The 18,689-nt window shown below is 38.4% G+C and overlaps 2 protein-coding genes across 2 annotated transcripts in view; one reads left to right on the top strand and one right to left on the bottom strand.

Moving 5' to 3' along the window:
• Positions 1 to 18,689, top strand: part of FANCD2 (FA complementation group D2) — a 99,750-nt gene that overhangs the window by 18,755 nt on the left and 62,306 nt on the right. The window lies entirely within an intron of this gene.
• Positions 164 to 18,619, bottom strand: EMC3 (ER membrane protein complex subunit 3). The gene is made up of 8 exons (XM_054595320.1): positions 18,289 to 18,619; positions 11,658 to 11,715; positions 11,211 to 11,304; positions 9,709 to 9,813; positions 8,918 to 8,999; positions 7,108 to 7,187; positions 5,831 to 5,913; positions 164 to 1,380 (listed from the first exon to the last, which is right to left on the bottom strand). The coding sequence occupies exons 1-8, from the start codon at positions 18,441 to 18,443 to the stop codon at positions 1,252 to 1,254; spliced, it is 786 nt and encodes a 261-aa protein (XP_054451295.1). The 5' UTR covers positions 18,444 to 18,619; the 3' UTR covers positions 164 to 1,251.

Below are 18,689 nucleotides of genomic sequence, written 5' to 3'. Positions count from 1 at the left end.
GAGGTTCTGTGACCCAAAGATTAAGAACCACCAATTTCTTATGTGTCTCATAAATTCATCAAGGGCAAGGATCATACTTTTTCACCTTAGACTCTCCAGTATTGTTCCACAACAGACACTCCTAACTATTGTCAAACGGGGTTAATGACCCACAGAGGCAACATTTTTTCCAGGCAAAGAAAACAGGATGTTTAATTTGTAGAGTCAAGAATTGTTTGTTCTTGATTACAGCGTTCAACATGCAAATTACATTCCAGTCTTGGTACTGAAATGGCACCCGGCCACTTCCCTGGGTGTTAATCTAGACAGAATTATTCCTGGGCAACGCTTAACTGTGTCTGCCAGCAATCACCCTCTCTCCCTTCGTACAGTGACACATAAACTCTCTCCCTGATGCGGAATAACTGGGAAATAAGGTCTTTGATTCAACTGAGAAGCCATATACAGTACAGCACCATTGATTTGTCAATGGATTTGATATATTCTGAACTCCAGATCAAGACCTCACACAATTTAACCTCTCTTTAATGACCCCAAAGGCACTTGAGAATCCGGCAGTGTCTCACTGTCACCGATTTTCACTGGACAGTATTATGAGATAGCGAAGTTTTGCTAAGTCTGTCCTGGCCCTGGGTATTCACTCTGAAAAATAGTTTATTTGAATAAGGTTTTGACCCCTTTGCTCTTTGTTATTCTGTAGGCTCAAAATGAACAACACAGGGAGCTTCACTTTTTGCTCATCCATAGTTCCTAAATTTTTTGTAATGAAAATCTATTATTTGTGTAAAGAAAGTTATAAAAATACTAACAAAAAATAAAAGGTAAAATACAGGGTGTTTGGATCCCAAGAAAACAGGAGTCTACTGTGGTTAGAAGTCAGGCTGACTATATATAATAATTAGGTATAATTGACAACACCTTTTCCAAAGAGTGTATTTTTGCTAAGTTTTATATATTAATCACTAGCTTGAGTTTTCCCCCTTTCTCTGAATTTCATTACTAGAGTCACCAGACGGAAAATTTAGAACATTTTAAAAATAGCTGCTTCTGGGTGAGTCACCCAGCACATACTCCTTGTATTTCCTCTAGTTTCAAACATAAAGGGGAACTGGCTCAGACAAGAATGATCCTTGCTGCATACCCGCCAGCTCACGCATCCTCCTTTTTATTCCAAGAGGCTCCTGCTCAAATGAAAGTTACAAGGTTAAGCGCTACTCCGAGTTCCTGACACTGCTAATTCCTGCTTGGTCTTCAAAAAATAGAGGTCTGTAATTCTTTCTTGAACATGCCTTCAAAGTGGAGGTCTTTGGCCATGAGTTCCTCTTCGACATCATCGAGGGCCCACTGGTGATCTGTCAGCTCCAAGGCTTCCCACTCTGTCTGCAAAGGAAAGAACACCAGGGCAGGGAGAGAGGGACAGAAGAGCTGTTTCTAAGAGCAGTGCTGACCTTTTGTGAGCACCTACCCTGGGCCAGGAGCTGGGTTAGGCTATTTATATGTATAAACTCATTCAGTCCTATGAGGTAGGTGCTGCCATCACCCCATTCACCCCAATCCCAATTTACAGACAAGGCTAAAAGTAAGAAAAGTGAAATATTTGTTCATGGTCATTGGCGCTAGCAACTAATTATATTTCTGAAATAGTCTATTAATGCTGAATACTTTGCCTTTAATTAGTGGGCTTTAAAAATATGCCTTATGGAATTTAACATGCAATACAAATGTTAGTTAATGGTTGTGTTCTTTTAAAAAACTGTATTTTGCATGGCATAAAATTCACCCTTTTAGTATTCAGTGCTTTCTGCAACCATCACCACTAATTCCAGAATACTTTCATCATCAGAAAAAGAAACTCCATATCAAATAGCAGACACTCTTCCTTATCCCTTCCCCACAACCCCTGCAACTACTTTACTTTTTATCTTGCATTCATCTATTCTGGACACAATACGTGGCCTTTTGTTACTGGTTTTCAAGGTTCCTCACTGTTGTCGCATGATTCAATACTCATCCCTTTTTATGGCTGAATAATATTCCATTGCATACATTCCACTCTCCAGACATTGTACACATATACCAAAATGCTCGATTTTGTGTTTCTGTACGTCAGATGATGGACAAATTTGGATTGCTTATTTTTCTGGACAATTATGACTAGTACTCTGAACAGTCGTTTTTTGGGGTTTTTTTTTGCATCTTCCACTTCTTTTTTTTTCTTCCCCCACCACCACTTTCCCCTCCCCGCCCCCCATCTCCCTTCCTCAATCCTTCCCCACTTTGGCTTTGTCCGTGAGTCCTTGCTGTATGTTCCTTGACTTGACCCTTCCCTTCCCTTTTCCCGCCCAACCCTCCCTCCATCCCTCTTGACTCTGTTGGTTTCTTTTTTCTTTCAATGTTGCTGGTCATATTTTCCTTGCATCTTTGTTTTTTTGGTTAGGTTCCACTTATAGGTGAGATCATATGGTATTTGTCTTTCGCCCCCTGGCTCATTTTGATTAGCATAATGCTCTCTAGTTCCATCCATGCTGTTGCGAAGTGTAGTAGTTCTTTCTTTCTTTCTGCTGCATAGTATTCCATTGTGTAAATGTACCATAGTTTTTTGATCCAGTCATCTACTGGTGGGTATTTAGGTTGCTTCCAACACTTGGCTATTGTAAATTGTGCTATGAACATTGGGGCGCACAGGTTCTTCTGAACTGGCGTTTTGGGGTTCTTAGGGTATAGTCCCAGCAGGGGAATCACTGGATCAAAAGGCAGTTCCATTTTCAGCTTTTTGAGGAAATTCCACACTGTTTTTCACAATGGCTGCACCAGTCTGCTTTCCCACCAACAGTGGACTAGGGTTCCCTTTTCTCCACAGCCTCGCCCAGCACCTGTTGTTTGTTGATCTGTTTATGATGGTCATTCTGACTGGTGTGATGTGGTATCTCATTGTGATTTTAATTTGCATTTCTCTGATGGCTAGTGATGCCGTGCATCCTTTCAAATGTCTCTGGGCCCTCTGTATCTCTTCCTTGGAAAAGTGTCTGCCCAGGTCCTTTGCCCATTTTTTAATTGGATCATGTCTTCTTGGAGTGGAGTCGTGTGAGTTCTCTATATATTTTGGAGCTCAAACTCTATCTGATGTATCATTAGCAAATATATTTTCCCATATGGCTGGCTCCCTTTTCATTTTGCTGATGAACATTCTTGTGTGAGTTTTTGTGTGGACATACATTTTCAATTCTCTTGGCTATTTACCTAGGCATAAAATTGCTGAATCATATGGTAGTTATTTTGAACTTTTTGAAGAAAGGCTGAAAACTGCTTTCCAAAGTGGCTTCAAGATTACCACATACATGAGGGTTCCAATTTACTCACATCCTTGTCAGCACTTGATATTATCCATCTTTTTCATTATCACTGTTGAGTGAGTGCAAAGTGGTATCTCATTGTGGTTTTAATTTGCATCTCCCTGATGGCTAATGATGTTCAGCACCTTTTCACGCAATTATTGGGTATTTGTATATCTCTTTTGGAAAAATATTTATTCAAAACCTTTGCCCATTCTTTAATTGGGCTGTCTTTTATTGCTGAGTTTTCTGATAGTTTTTTTATTCTGAATACTAGACCCTTATCAAATACATGATTTGCAAACACTTTTTCTGATTCTGTGGGTTGTCTTTTCACTTTCTTGATGGTGTCCTTTGAAATACAAAAGTTTTCATTTTGACAAAGTCCCATTTATCTATTTTTTCCTTTTGTGGCTTGTATTTTTAATGTGATATATGGTAAGTCAGTGCCTAATCTAAGGTCATAAACATTTACACCTTCTTCTAAGTGTTTCTAATGTTTTCTTCTAAGAGCTTAGCTCTTTTATGTAGGTCTTTGACCCATTTAAATTTTTTATTAGAAAATTCTTTATTTTGGTAAAAAAAAAAATATATATATATATAATTTGCCACTTTTAACCACTGTATACAATTCAGAGGTATTATTTACATTCACACTGTTGTGCGATCACCACTATTTATTTCTAAAAATTTTTATTTTTAAAGATTTTATTTATTTATTTTTAGAGAAAGGGAGAGAAACATCAATGTTTGCTTGCTTCTCACATACCCACAACTGGGGACCTGACCCACAACCCAGGGATGTGCCCTGACTGGGAATCAAACCGGCGACACCTTGGTTCACAGGCTGGCACTCAATCTACTGAGCCACACCAGCCAGGGCTATTTCTAAAGTTTTTAATCCCCTGAAACCCAAACTCTGTGCCCAGTGTTAAGACTATTCTTTTTCCCACTGAATTGTCTTGGCACCGTTGTCAAAAGTCAATTGATATGGGCTAACTTCTGAACTCTCAATTCTGTTGCATTGATCTATACATCTATCCTTATGCTTATCCCACTGTTTTGATTACTCTAGCTCTGAAGTAGGATTTAAAAACCAGAAGTCTGAATCCTCTAACTTTGTTCTTATTCAACATTGTTTGGGCTACCTTAGGTCCCTTGCATTTCCCTATGAACGTCAGGATTAGCCTGACAATTTTTGAAAGAAAGGTAGGTAGAATTCCGATAGGTTTTACATTGGGAGTATTGCCATCTTGACACTATTAATCCATTTATTCAGGCATTCTTTAATTTCTTCAACAGTTTTGTAATTTTCAGTGTACAAGTCTTGTGTTTCTTTTGTTAAATTTATTCCTTAGTGTTTTATTCTTTTTGATATTATTGTAAATGGAACTGTTTTCTTAATTTCAGTGTCAGGTTCTCTATTAACAGTGTGTAGAAATACAAATGATTTTTGTATATTGGCTTTGTATACTAAAACCTTGCTGAATTTGTTTACTAGCTCTAATAGGTTTTTTGGGGGGGTGGGGGTTCCCAACACAAAATCGTAAATTTACTTAAAACATTATAAGGTATTTTTTGTAATGTGAGAATATACACCCTCAGGATATACAAGACTATGTCACCTACAAAGATAGCTTTATTTCTTCCTTTGTAATCTGAATGCTTTTTATTTCTTCTTCTTCTTCTTCTTCTTTTTTGTTTTTTTTTTTGACTAAATTCCCTGGCTAGAACATCCAGTACAATGTTGAATAGCAGTGACAAGAGTAGGCATCCTTGTCTTTTTATTGATTGATTTTAGAGACATAGAGAGAGAAACATCAATTTGTTATTGCATTTATGTATGCATTCATTGTTTGATTCTGTATGTGCCCTGACCAGAGATAGAACCTGAAACCTTGGCATATTAGGAAGATGCTCTAACCAACTGAGCACTCGGCCAGGACTGGACATCCTTGTCTTGTTCCTGATCTTAGATGAAAAGCTTGCAGCATGAGTGTGATGTAAGTTGTGAGTTTTTCACAGATGCCTTTCAGCAATATGAGCAAGTTCCCTTCTATTCCTAGTTCTTACGATGAAAAATTACTAAGATTTTACTGGATAAAAATTGTTTCTGGATTTTAGAAACTACAAAATCATTCCATGAAAAGGCTCTATTTATTGGTTTTTTTTAAAATGAAATTTATATTGATGTCTACAGGTCCTAAAAAGTTAAAAAATATTCCAAACTCTTGGTGCCTCTGAGTGGACTGTTTCTATAGCTTCATTTACAGTGTAGATTAAATTTGGTGAGCATTTAAAAACCAGTAAAAGTACCAAGAATCTTCAATTTACTTAACAGATGATTCACTCAGGAAAGAGACAAATAAACTAAAATACATTTTTGCTAAATTTAAAGGATGAAACAATACATACTACACCCACTTCAGGGAACCCATCTTTAACTCTCTAGTAAACACCTTTCGGAGCTTCAGTGAAGCTGGAAGAAGTGAATGTACCTTGAAAGCTTTGTTGGTGTCTGCGGGCATGGCCATGGCCGCTCCGGTCATCTGCTCCTGCATCATCCGTGATTGGTCAGCAGCTGCAGAGTAAGATGTACCCACATGAGTGCCAGGGCTCAGCAGTATGCTCTGGGAGAAAGAGTCCTTACGTAAAACTTACAGATGCTAAGTGGTGAGTTAGAGAACTGTGTGATAAGATTCACTGACTAGCTCTACCTCCCACTGGCATGTGACCCTGGAAAAGTCACTTTACCTCTCCTGAAGAACGGGGATGAGAGTAGCAGGAGAAGAAGAATAACTAACAATAGGAAGCGCTAAACTTCTCTTCAAACTTAAATAATGACAAAAAACACTGGTTACTGAACAAGCGTCATGTACTTCACTAAGTGTTTTACATATTCCACCATATCCACTCCTAACAACACACCCTGAAGTTAATTATTAAGGTCCCCATTTTACAACAGAAGATTAGAGTGGTTAAGTAACTTGCCTGAGATCCCAGCCATTGAGTAAGACAGCCAGGACAGGTACTGGCAAGAACTCTACCTGGAGTGTCCAGCCTGCGGCCTACAGGCTGCATGCTGCCCAGGATGGCTTTGAAGGTGGCCCAACATAAAACTGTAAATTTACTTAAAACATTCTAAGGTTTTTTTTGTAATGTGAGGCCCAAGACAAGTCTTTTTCCAGGGTGGCACAGAGACGCTGAAAGGTGGGACACCCCTGCCTAGTCAACGAACTAACTGATCAAACCAGGCCTTCTTTCAGTTTCAGGTTTACAGGTTTACGTTGCCGGTGCTGGATCCCTCACTTGTAGTTCTCACACTTTGGGGGACTATGTATTGTCCCTGTTATTGCAAGGGAGAATTAAGACCTTCAGTTTGACCCTGAAATTTTTAATACTGTTTAAGAATGCCTCAGAAACTTAATTAAGTTTAAAGAATGAAGCATTTGACTATGCTAACAAATAGCAAAGCGTACATGATTTTTCTGACTATTGCAGGGATGATTCATCTACCAGGGTGTTTGCTTACTATCTTCACCAGAGGCTATTTTTCTTCTCATTGCTTTTAGAGATAAACAGAAGAAGAGACAGAAACATTGATGTGGAGAGAAGCATCGACTAGATGCCTCCCGTATGTGCCCAGGCCAGGGATAGCACATGCCCGAACCCAGGATCAAACCACAACCTTCTGGTTACAGGATGATGCTTCAACCAACTGAGCCATACCATCCAGTCCAGAGTATTTGCTTATTAAATCTGATATGCTCCTTACCATTATCTTGGCCCAAAATCAGAGAGTAAATGCTCCGAAGCCCAAAGACATTGAGGAAGTACCAGGAAGCAGAACTCACCCTAAAGCAAAAGTGAAACAATGTAGGTAGCTATGTCAGAATTAACGTAGTTCATGCTTTTCTGACACCCATAGTTGTCCAGGATATGTAAGAAATCACCTCAGGTAAGCTATATTCATTCAAAGCACAACCAAAGAAGAAATACATGTTGTGAAGGCAGTCTTACAGATAGTTAAGAGTTTACTGTATGCAAACTGCTACTTAGAGCTAAGTAATAAACTCTGCCTTCAGTAGCAGGAACTGTACTCACAACTGGTGTGCTTCCATTTAATCAGGGAATGTAAGCTTTGCTTACTTTTCCTTTCTACATAATGGGTTTTCAAACCATTTTTGTTTTAATTATAAAAACAACACACTTGCTATAAATAATGAATGCAAACAATATAGGAATACATAAAATAAAAGTCCTGAATCCTGTTCTCTAGAGGAAATCACAAGTTTTGGTTGGTTTCATATTTAAGGAAAGGATTAGAGATGGCTTTCAGGAAATACTTGCAATATTGAAGACTGTAGCTACTGGGAAAGCCATTTCAAATTTTGAACTTTATCACCAAAGTTTTCCTTAGCTTAGATATTCCACCCTGTCCTCACAAAATGAACATGCTCAGATATAATAAAACCTAAAACCTAAAAAGGATATAAGAAAAATGATAGAGAGACAGAAAGAATCCATACTTCGTTCCAATACTTGAGTCACACAACAGAAGGGATCTATTCTGGTTACTCCACTAGTCTGCAGGTAAGTTAATGACCTACCTGTACATAATGCTGTAGATCTAAATCTAACAGTAAGCTAGCTGTACACCCACCTTATAGTCTCCTTTGTCCACACAAGCATGTCAGTCACAGATGCTGAGAAAAGATAAGTTTTTCTCGCACATAAAGTTTTTGCTTAGCCCAAATGAGTCTGAAGGTCAAAGTTTAATAGAGTCATGCTACTCATAATAACCATAGCTTTTCTCTAGTGGAATTGTGCACAGCCAAGACTATCCCAGCACCCTGTCTGTCCTGCCCTTCCCATACAACCAGAGACTGCTTTGCCTACTTCAGGGAAGTTACCACTGGTGACCCCATTGCTCATTCTTCTCCTCCTTCTCTTGTCTGGCTTCCATTTTAATGCCAATCTCTGGGAAGCCAGAGACAAAAACAGTCTGGAGAGACCATATGAAGAAGAACTACTGGATTCCAGATGCTATACTGGAGCTTTTCAGATTTTGGGTTTTATTACTCTGCTATAAAAAAATGGAGTGGTAAATAAAACATGAGTGATGGATTTGGACAGACTTTGTGGTCTCAAGTCTCAATTTCTCCACGTACTTATAGGGTTGCTATGAGGATAAAAATAATATATGGAAAACACCTAGCACAATGACTGGTACCAATGAAAAGAATTAATGTTATTATTAATAGTAACGTATTTTGGAAAAAATAATATCAACACCCACTCCCTAAAACTCCAAGGGTATTGCTAAGAGATTTGCTTGGCCAAAGTTCCTGGCTTTATCCTTTAACTTTTTGGCAGTCCCTTGCACTCCTAAGGTCCAAGCATCTAGAGAAAAGAGGCTGACACATTCTATTCTTTTACAAGACTCATAGAAAAGTTGCCATAATCCACCCGTGTCATTTTGAGTGGAGTTTCAATGAAATATGCATATTAGAAACCCCGTTCTTTAAGAAATGCCAGTTTTAGACTTTGACTTGTGTTTTTATTTTATAAAAAAAAGTTCTTACCAGGATGCATCCAGTGTGAGTAGTTCGATTCCTTGCTGTAGCATAGGTTTAAAACGGAGAGTCAGTGGAAATGGGACCTTGGCTGGCAAAGAAAGAAAAAGTTCACAATTACGCCTAGCTTCTTTATTTTTAGAATAGTTTAACTGTGAATGTGTATATTCTTTCCCTGAAGAGGTGGGAACTCTATATCATACAAAGTTTATTAAAAAATTTTCCACAAGGAAATTTCTGTCACTTTCTGAAGAAGTAAGTCAAATGTCACTCTTCCATGAACACCAGCTGATCTGTTGCTTAAGAAGCAGGGACGCAAACTGAGCTGTGATCTAAAATCTCAAAAGAAACTTGCACTAATCTGTTAAACCTAAAGTGGAATAAATATAAACAGAGAACTGCATTACTATGAAACCAAAGTAATTAAAATCAAATCAAATCAACTTATAAACAACAGACAAATGAATCACTGCAACACTTAGAAAATGAAATCAAAATAGGAAATGAGCTTCCCTTTCTCCTACTCAACTAGAATACTAAATTCATTTCAGATACAACCAACAAACCATTCGTTTGAATCCCTATCAGTAAAAAAGCATTGACATTATGAACTTAGAATCAGTTTGCAGTAATAGCTATAAAATCATAGCATATTAATTTTTTTTGTTGTTCAAAGGATGTTACCAGTCTCCACTATATAACATAGGATCCATGATGTCAGTACTTTGACTTCTCTGAATAGGGAGAAGGGAAAGGAGCACAGAGGAAATAAACCTCAAGACTTATCGGTGGTAACTTACTTGTGACAAAGCCTGAAAATGTCATGTTGATCCATCCACCAATAAGAATCATAGGAAGAACATTTGTTACATTGCCTTTCATCATGTCTGTGAGCATAGTGGGATCTAAGATGAAAACAAGAAACCACTACATTTTACCACTGTTGGCAGACACTTCTGATTTTCTGTAAATTTTAAATTTATTTGATAGTAAAGTAATATAAATACATTGTAAATATTCAAATGACATGCAAACAGGATATAGATGGTTCCTCTGAGCCCACTCTCTAAACACTTTCAACTATTGAGGATCCTTCCATCTTTCTGTTTACACATGCTCACACACACAAACACATCATAGTTTCTCTCTATATATACACAACAGAAGGATACGATGCTTACTATCCTGCTTAATTTAAAAAAATTAATATATTGTGAATGCTACTTCCACATTGGTATAATGTTTCTCATTATTTTTAATGCCTGTTAGAATCCACAATGTGGTCAGTCATCACTATGGGTAGAACTGTAGGTGGTTTCCAATTTTTTTCTTTTTTTTTTGGCCAATAAACAAAGCTGCCAACAGCTACCTTGTACATAAAGTCTGAATGTTTTTATAAGTGTTTCTGTAAGAGAAACTCAAACACTTTCCAGGTCAAGGGGTTTGAACACCGAAAACTGGACCAATGCTGTCAGATTGTCCTTCAACAACAGCAAAAGGGCCTAACTTCCCATGACCTTGACAGTAGCAGCTTTGGTCAAGCTTTTTAATCTTTGCCAATTTAATGGGATGAAAAGGGCATCTGGTCTTAATTTGCATTTCATGGATTTTAGTGAGGTCAAGTATCTTTTCATACATTTATTGGTCTTTTGTTTCCTATAGGTTTAAGGTTTACTAAAATAAATTCTAGTACCTCCTGAGTTTTAAAAAATGGTTATTTCACATAAAGAAATGGTTACTAGAAGGAGAGGACAGTCAACACAGAATAAATTTTATTTTACTTTAAAGATGCTGTATTTTTCACTTGACTGAAATCAATGGAAGTAAGAAATCTTTTAGAGCAAAAATTGTAGGGTGGGTCAAGAAATCATGTCTGAAGAAGAAATAGCTGGTCTGGGGAAGCAGTGAGAGCTCCTCCTCATGCAGGCAGAAGCCGGTGGCCATCTGTCAGCAACAGGGGCCAGGCACTGGCGGGAGCCCCGGCATTTCCAGCTGTGCTCCATAGAGCCCTGGGTCCTGAGGAACAGAAAAGGGGAGCGACCCGGAGAAAAATGGCTCTAGCCTCCCCAATCCCTTAGTCAAGAGCCTTTTTTAAAATTCTAGTTTATATATTGGGTTCCCAGATTTATTTGAAAAAGAGAACTACTTCCATAAATTCCTGTACTAGATGATACCTAAGCTCCCTTAGATTACTATCTTCTACAATTTAACACTGAAATCAAATGACATCCTTCCAATCCCCCTCATCCTCTGACTCATATTAAAAAGCTTCCTTAAATATGGGAGAAGGGAACAAACATACCAGTCATAGGAGACGGAGGCACTACCTTCCTTTTAGTTTTTTTGAAAAATCCATCCTCTGGGTTGTTGAAGTAATATTTTCGTGTCAGGAAAGACTACCAGAAAAAAAAGAGCTTTTTAAATCTTAAAACTGTGACATAGCAAATTGTCAAATTATTCCCCAGAGCATTAAGGATAAGGATAAGATTATTACTCAGAAGGCCCTTGGAATATGCTGTTACACTAAGAGCTGGCAGCCTACTTGGCAGCTGAGCTGACACTTTAGCTGAGTCACATTTAAAACCAATTTCCTAAGAAGGGCGAGGTCACAATGACAGCAAACACCACCAGGCCACAGCTTAATTCCCGACTTGCCAACCTTCAGTTTTCCCCAAAGAGTCCCTTATAAAACATTCAGATATCTACTGTCCTGAACAGTGAACTGTGGGGCTTTTAATAAAAGATGTACCTGTTTGGGAATGTATTTTCCATTTTCCCTGAGGACTCTGCTTCGAATTAGGACTTGACTGAAAAATACAACCAAGACAATGAGATTTTAAAAAGAGAAACACTAGAAGAAAATAAGAGAATAAAGTAGAAGACCTATTTAAACAGAAGAGAGGGCCTATTTGGCAACAGTCCTGTGTGGAAACTTTTCAAACTACAAGTATCCTTAAAAACAATCAGACATATTTAACACCCAAATCAGGTTTTCAAAAGAGCATTTTTCAGAAGTGACTGTGTTTCTGAAGATTTCTGAGAGAGGCACATTTGGAGCACTCAGCTTTCTCTTACTTTATAAGCTAAGAAGGAGCTTTCTCTGAGTGAAAAGAGTAGCAGTTGAATGCTACTCAGATGATTTGGGGGCAGAAGGAGGGAGGAAGGGTGAGGATCAAAGAAGGAACTTTTTAAGCCCAAGAGAGAAATGAGTACAGGACTGACAGGATTGTTATCTGACAGACAAGTAGAAATTCCACCCAGTATTGAGACTGTTAATAAGCTCCAATAAACATTTATTAAATTAATAAAGTTATTTGGTGATATTTGAACATAATTGATCATTAAAGAAAATAGAGTGCAATACCACAAGCAGGTGGTGCTAAGATACAAACAGCAAAAAGAACAGTGATCAAAGTACTAATTTTTTCTAGGTTTTCAAAAGTTGTTTTATTGGGGGAAAAGCCTCCTTAAGTTAATTGAAATCTTTCTTGATAAATGGGAACAAAGATCGTAGGCAGAAATGAATACAAGAAAACTGTGCCTGGTTTAGTCTCTACTCTTCAGTATAAACTACCTGCTCTAAACAGTCAGTACCCGTAGGGTCCCCTTGCCACCTGATGCATGTTCTAGCTTTCTCCTTTTGCCAGGAATTCTCTAGTGCCCCTCTCCTTCACCAAATTCTAGCCCATAATGACTTAACACCTTCTTCAAGCTCCACCTTTTCCTGGAAACTCTTCCTAATGCCTGGTGTCCTCATGGAATTCTCTCATTGTCCTGTACAGTCTGACTGCTCCATACGCGGGCTAACAGAGCTGACATGTAATATGTTGAGTAGTCTAAAGCTACTCAAAGTGTGGCCTACATACCAATGCTCGCCTGTGATGAGATGAGTACAGAGACTGAGCATAAGGGTTTAGAAATGTTAATAGTAATTTGACCTTGTCACAACATCCAAATACATGGTCATATTTTATAAAAGTATCAGTCTGTGATAGATTGGAAATAAAAACAAAAAATGGTCCTTCGCCACAGACAGTTTAAGTGGCACTGGGTCTAGTATAGTGGGTAAAAATTTAAGCCCCGGAGTTGGACAGATAGGTTCAAATCCTGGCTCTGTCATGTATTAGCTATATAATCTTGGGTGAGATTCCTTACGCCTCCACTCATATTCTGTACAATAACATATTTATCCTCATTGAACAAACACTTCTTAAGCTTCTGAGTGCTATGTATATGTCAGGTGATATAAACAAGTGATCAAAAAGCAAATATCTCATGAAGGTTAAAATCTAATTGGGGGCAAAAGGCATTAATCAAATAACCACAGGAATAAATATGAAATTCACCTGTTATGTCCTATGAGGGAGAGATGGATGGTGTGATGGGAATGTATAACAGGAATATGTGACTGAGTCTGAAAAGGCAAGGTCTCAAAGAAAGCTTTTCTGAGGATGTATGATTAAGTTGGAATCTTAAGGAGAAGCAGAGCAACCTGGGCAACGTTCTGGAGGGAACAATGGGCAAATGCCCTGTGGCTATAATAAGCACTGTGTCTTAGAGGACCAACCTGAGTAAAGGCCACATGGCTGGAAGAAAGAGAACTACAGAAAATGTGATGAAAATGAGGCCTGAGAGGTAAGCAAGATCCAGGCTTTATAAGGTCACATGGGACCCACTGTATTTTCTTTTTAACTGTGGCAAAAAACACATAACAAAGTTTACCGTCTTAACCATATTTAAGGACACAATACACTTCTGCTAAGCGTATTCACATTGTTGTACAACAGAACTCCAGAACTTTTTCATCTTGCAGTACTGAAACTCTATACCCATTGAACATTAACTCCTTTTTCTCCCTCTCCCAGCCCCCCCCGTAACAACCATTCTACTTTCTGTTTCTATGAATTTGACTACTTTAGATACCTTGCATAAGAGGAATCATAGTTATTATCTTTTTGTGCTTGGTTTATTTCACTTAGTATAATGTCCTTAAGGTTTATCTATTATGGCATGTGACTATATAGGGTTTTCTCCCTTTTTAAGAGTCCCACTGTATTTTAATCTTTATCTTCAAAGCAAAGGGGGAGGAAAAGGAATCTCTATTGCTGGAAATGTAAATTGGTACAGCCATTATGGAAAGCGATGTGGAGGTTCCTCAAAAATTAAAAATAGTACTACCATATGATCCAGCAACTCCACCTCTGGGTATGTATCTAGAGGAAATGAAATTACTATCTTGAAGAGACACCTGCACTCCCATGTTCACTGCAGCATTAGTCCCAATAGCCAAACATGGAAACGACCTAAGAGTCCACTGACAGATGAATGGATCACACACACACACACACACACGCATGCACACACACAGGACTATTACTCAGCCATGAGAAAGAAAGAAATCCTGCCACTTACAATAAACATGGATGAACCTAGAGGACATTATGCTAAATGAAATTAGCCAAATGCAAACAATGTATGATCTCACTTATATGTAGAATCTAAAAGAAAAAATGGTTGAACCCATAGAAACAGAAAGTAGGGGGGAAATGGAGTATAAGGGGACTAAATGGTAATGGAAAAAATACAGTTAAAAAATTAAAAAAAAAGAAAATAGAATGGTGGTTACTGGGGGGCAGGGGGAGTTGGGGAGATGCTGGTCACTTTAAAGGGCACAAGCCTTCAGTAATACGATGAATAAGTTCTGTGGATTTAACACACAGCATGATGGCTACAGTTGATAAAATTGTGCAGTATACTTGAAATTTGCTGAGAGTAGATGTTAAGAATTCTCACCACACACACACACACACACACACACACACACACACACACACACACACAGATAACTATGTGAGGTGATATATGTGTAATTATCTGGATTGTGGTAATCAATTAACAAAGTATACACCTGTCAAATCATCATGTTATACACTTCATTTAGCTGTAAAATGCACTGAAATTATGGTACATGCTGTGACATAGATATATCTTGAAAACATTATGGAAAATGAAATGAGCCAGACACAGAAAGATTGTCTGATCCCACTCACATGAAGTACCTAGAATAGTCAAATCCATAGAAACAGAAAGTAAAATGGTGGTTACCAGTGGGAAAAGAGAATGGGGAATTATTATTTAACAGAGTTTCTGTTTAGGATGATGAAAATATTGTGGAAATAGATGGTGGTAACAGATGCACAACAATGTGAATGTATTTAATGCCATGGAATTGTACACTTATATATTATCTCATTTAAAGTGATTACCACTGTATTTGGCACATCCTAAGCATAAGATCAATGGTATCTATTGTTTTCCTTTTGCATGTTTTATCACTTGGACTGTAACTTCTGAGAGTAGAGTCTTGACTTTGTCTTATTTTGTACTCAATAGCATACAGCAGAGTGCAGGGCAAATGGTAGGTGATCAATAAAACTTTGTTCACTGTACATAACCCAGGACTTCTGCAGGCACTCTGATCAACAGAAATTCAGCTAGATCTCCTACATGCTGTGGAGCAATTTTGAAGAACTGGGATTGATAATTGTTACTCTGAGGCATTTAAATCCTGAATCAAGCAAGCTTAAATTATCCTGTATACTCTAAACATTCAGTTTCTTAAACTGAGATCCACAGATGTATTCTCTGAGACCTACAAATTCTGCAAGAAACTTTTAATTTTGTAATTTCATTCCATTAGTATCTAAAAATAAATCCTTGCCGTTAGGGTGTGGCTCAGTCGGTTGGGCATCCTCCTACAAACTGAACGGTCACCGGTTCAATTCCCGGTCAGGAAACATGCCTGGGTTGTGGGTTCAGTCCCTGGTCAGGGTATGTAAAAGAGGCAACCCATTGATGTTTCTCTCACATCAATGTTTCTCTTTCTCTCTTTGTCCCTCCCTTCCCCTCTCTCTAAAAATAAATAAAACCTTTAAAATAAATAAAAATAAGTCCTTGCACTGGTTATAAAGACAAAGCTTCTCTTTACAGTGGCAATTTGCAACTGAAAGGCAATTTTCTTAAAATAAAACTCTAGTTTTTAAAGTTAGTATTTCTCAAACTGGAGTTCTATATTCTTAAAGATCAGGGGTTTTCTTTTTTCCTTTCCAACGAGTCAGTATATTCTTCAAGCTTAAAAACTACTTTTTATATACATTCTCTCCCAAATATGGTCTATTATATTTTATTTATGTATTTTTCAATTTTGGTTTAATGCATTTTAAAAAAACTTTAATAAATTTTGAGGCAGTAAAGGATTAATTTATGAAACCAAATGTCCTATTCTGTGATTATTCAGGTTACTGGAAACTTATACTCTATTTAGAGGAATGTTTTACAACTAAAAAAAACATCTTTTGCCTTGGACTTTGGCCAATGCAGAATCACGTGGTCAGCATTCTTACTCAAGTTCAAATGATGACCTGGTTGGGTACAGTCGCACCATGATAGAGCTGTCATGACCCAATTACCTCACTTAAGGGATGGAGTGATTATGACCAGAAATGTTGTTTTCTTTAAAGCAGTGGTTCTTCATGTAGGTGGCACTGCCCTCTGGAGGGCCTTATGGAAATCTGTGGAACTTTTTTGAGTATCAAAACGATGGAATGGAAAGAAAGGGCGCACAACTAAGTATCCCTCAGTGCAGGGGAAAAATGTACACTTTTCTGTGGCATCAGTTTCAGAACTGATCAGAACCTACCTCCTGGAGATAACCTTAAGAAGTCAGTTCACCACAGAAAGGAAGGCTATAGAAAGATGTAAAGTGGAGAGAGCTCAGTCAGCACTTATTTATGTATATTAATGCCAATAAATTGTTCTCATTTTACCTTCAAATTAACATTGAGATAGATAATCCTAAACCCATTTTTACATATGAAGAAGAGGGAGCCTGGAAAAGTTAAGGCAAAATATCATGCCTGTACTTGCACCCAGGTCAGTCTTACTCCCAAGTTAAACTTCCCTTGACTACAATTCCTGTCAGAGATTCTCTATCACAATTTTTGCTTCTGATTCATTATATGATATTAGAGTGATGGTTCTGAATGATACCAGATCCAAAGCTCCTTTCTATAACCCAAAATGAAATTCATAGTTGATGCACTCTATACAAGTTTAACAACTGGGAGAAATAAAAGGAAAATAATCCTTTTTATCCTCCCCCAAGGACATGCTTATTGATTTTAAAGAGAGGGGAAGGGAGGGAGAAAGACAGGAATATCAAAAAGAGCTCCAGATTTGGGAACCAGAAGACTTGGTGTTAGGTCCTGAATGTCACCATGGAACCTCTTAAGCCTAAATTTCTATAAAATGGGACAGCAGCTACCTCACAGAGTTGCTTTAAATTTTAAATATAAGTGCTTAGTACAGTGCCTGGATAGAATAAATGCTTAATAAATGTTGATTTATTATTATTCTCAGCATAATTGGGAAGCATAACTCAAAATGACAGCAGTTCTTCCCAAACTTCAGTCATTCTCATTCCATGACTGAGAATTATTATTTTTATCTTATTCACCTAGCACTTGTACTATTAAAAACTTAGTATTTTTAATGTCAACTTTCCTACGTATATAAGAAATCTTGAAATTACCAGCAAATGTAAAACTAGCATTACTTGCCACAAATAGAAAGTGACTGTTTAAATAAATACAAAACAAAATTATTAAATTTTAGCTAATCCCGTTATCTGTGGAAAGTTCTGAGCCTGTGGCTTGCTCTTTGTTAAAAAGGGAAATTAATAAATGCTAGGGAAGTGTTAAAGACATAACAACATTTACTGAGGTATTTTCTGACAATAATCAGAACTGACTGAAAATGTTGATTATTTTAATTTGGAGGGGACACACTTCTACACACCACCTAAAATCGTCTCAATTTACCTCTCTTCACAGATAAATACTGTAATGAAGCACATGAGAAAGTTGCTTCCACTCCAGGAGGGGAAATAATTACAACCCTTCACGTTTCTACGGCAGTATTATGTTTGCCAAGCATTGGTTACTTGGTATCTCAGTAACTACTGACCACCACTGTAGTTTGGTGAAACGAGTATAATCACACCCACCGTATCTATAGTTCATTGATAATCCCACCGAGGGTTGGCAACTTGCCTAACAATGTTAACAGGAACATTTTTTTTTTTTGAGCCCTTAATTCGTCCCAGCTAAAGGTTTTACAGACATCATCTAAAATTTAATCCTCACCCCTGCTCTATGAGGCATATCCCGTTATCACCTCCATTTGATAGAGGAAGAAAGTGGAACAGAGAAAACTCAGCCCAGGTCACCCAGCAAGTGGAAAAGCGGTAAACTGACAGAACCCTACACTTTCTTGCCCAAGGTCATGGGGGAGTGAGGTCGCCGGATCCGGAGAGTGCTGACCTGTCGGAGACTTGTTCCTGGGTGAGTTTCTTGTCGCTCTGCAGCAGGATGGACACGTAGTGGCGGATCATGCCGACGAAGAAGGTGATGATAACGATGGGCAGGACCACCCAGAGGCGGATGTTGGAGTCGAGCAGCAGCTCCGGCCCCGCCATCTTCACAGAGCGCCGGCTCCCGGCCAGGTGTAGCAGAGTTTCGCTTCCCCCGGGTGCCGGAGCTGCCCCTTCAGTTCGTCTCCGAGTCTTCTCACACCCTTAGTCTGGCTGGCCCGGGAACCTACCGCAGCCCCTGCCCTGGCTCACTGCCCCAAGCCGGGCCGCCCGGCCGCCCACTTCCGGCGCGGAAGTTTGAAGTCACGGCGCGGCGCTGTTTGGTGACGTCAGGCCGGGCGGGAAAGTCGG

Source organism: Pteronotus mesoamericanus, unplaced genomic scaffold (assembly GCF_021234165.1).
Source record: "Pteronotus mesoamericanus isolate MK-2021 breed Mesoamerican mustached bat unplaced genomic scaffold, CSHL_Meso_final scaffold_54, whole genome shotgun sequence".
Classification (NCBI taxonomy): domain Eukaryota; kingdom Metazoa; phylum Chordata; class Mammalia; order Chiroptera; family Mormoopidae; genus Pteronotus; species Pteronotus mesoamericanus.
This window is presented reverse-complemented; position numbering and strand designations above follow the sequence as displayed.

What these genes read in the sequence shown, in the direction of transcription:
- EMC3 (XM_054595320.1), bottom strand. Translation starts at nt 18,443, where the DNA reads ATGGCGGGGCCGGAGCTGCTGCTCGACTCCAACATCCGCCTCTGGGTG. An exon ending in ATTTTCAGGCTTTGTCACAA is followed by an intron (nt 9,000 to 9,708) that starts GTAAGTTACCAC and finishes TTTCTTTGCCAG; the next exon opens with CCAAGGTCCCATTTCCACTG. An exon ending in GATTTTGGGCCAAGATAATG is followed by an intron (nt 5,914 to 7,107) that starts GTAAGGAGCATA and finishes CTTACTCTGCAG; the next exon opens with CTGCTGACCAATCACGGATG.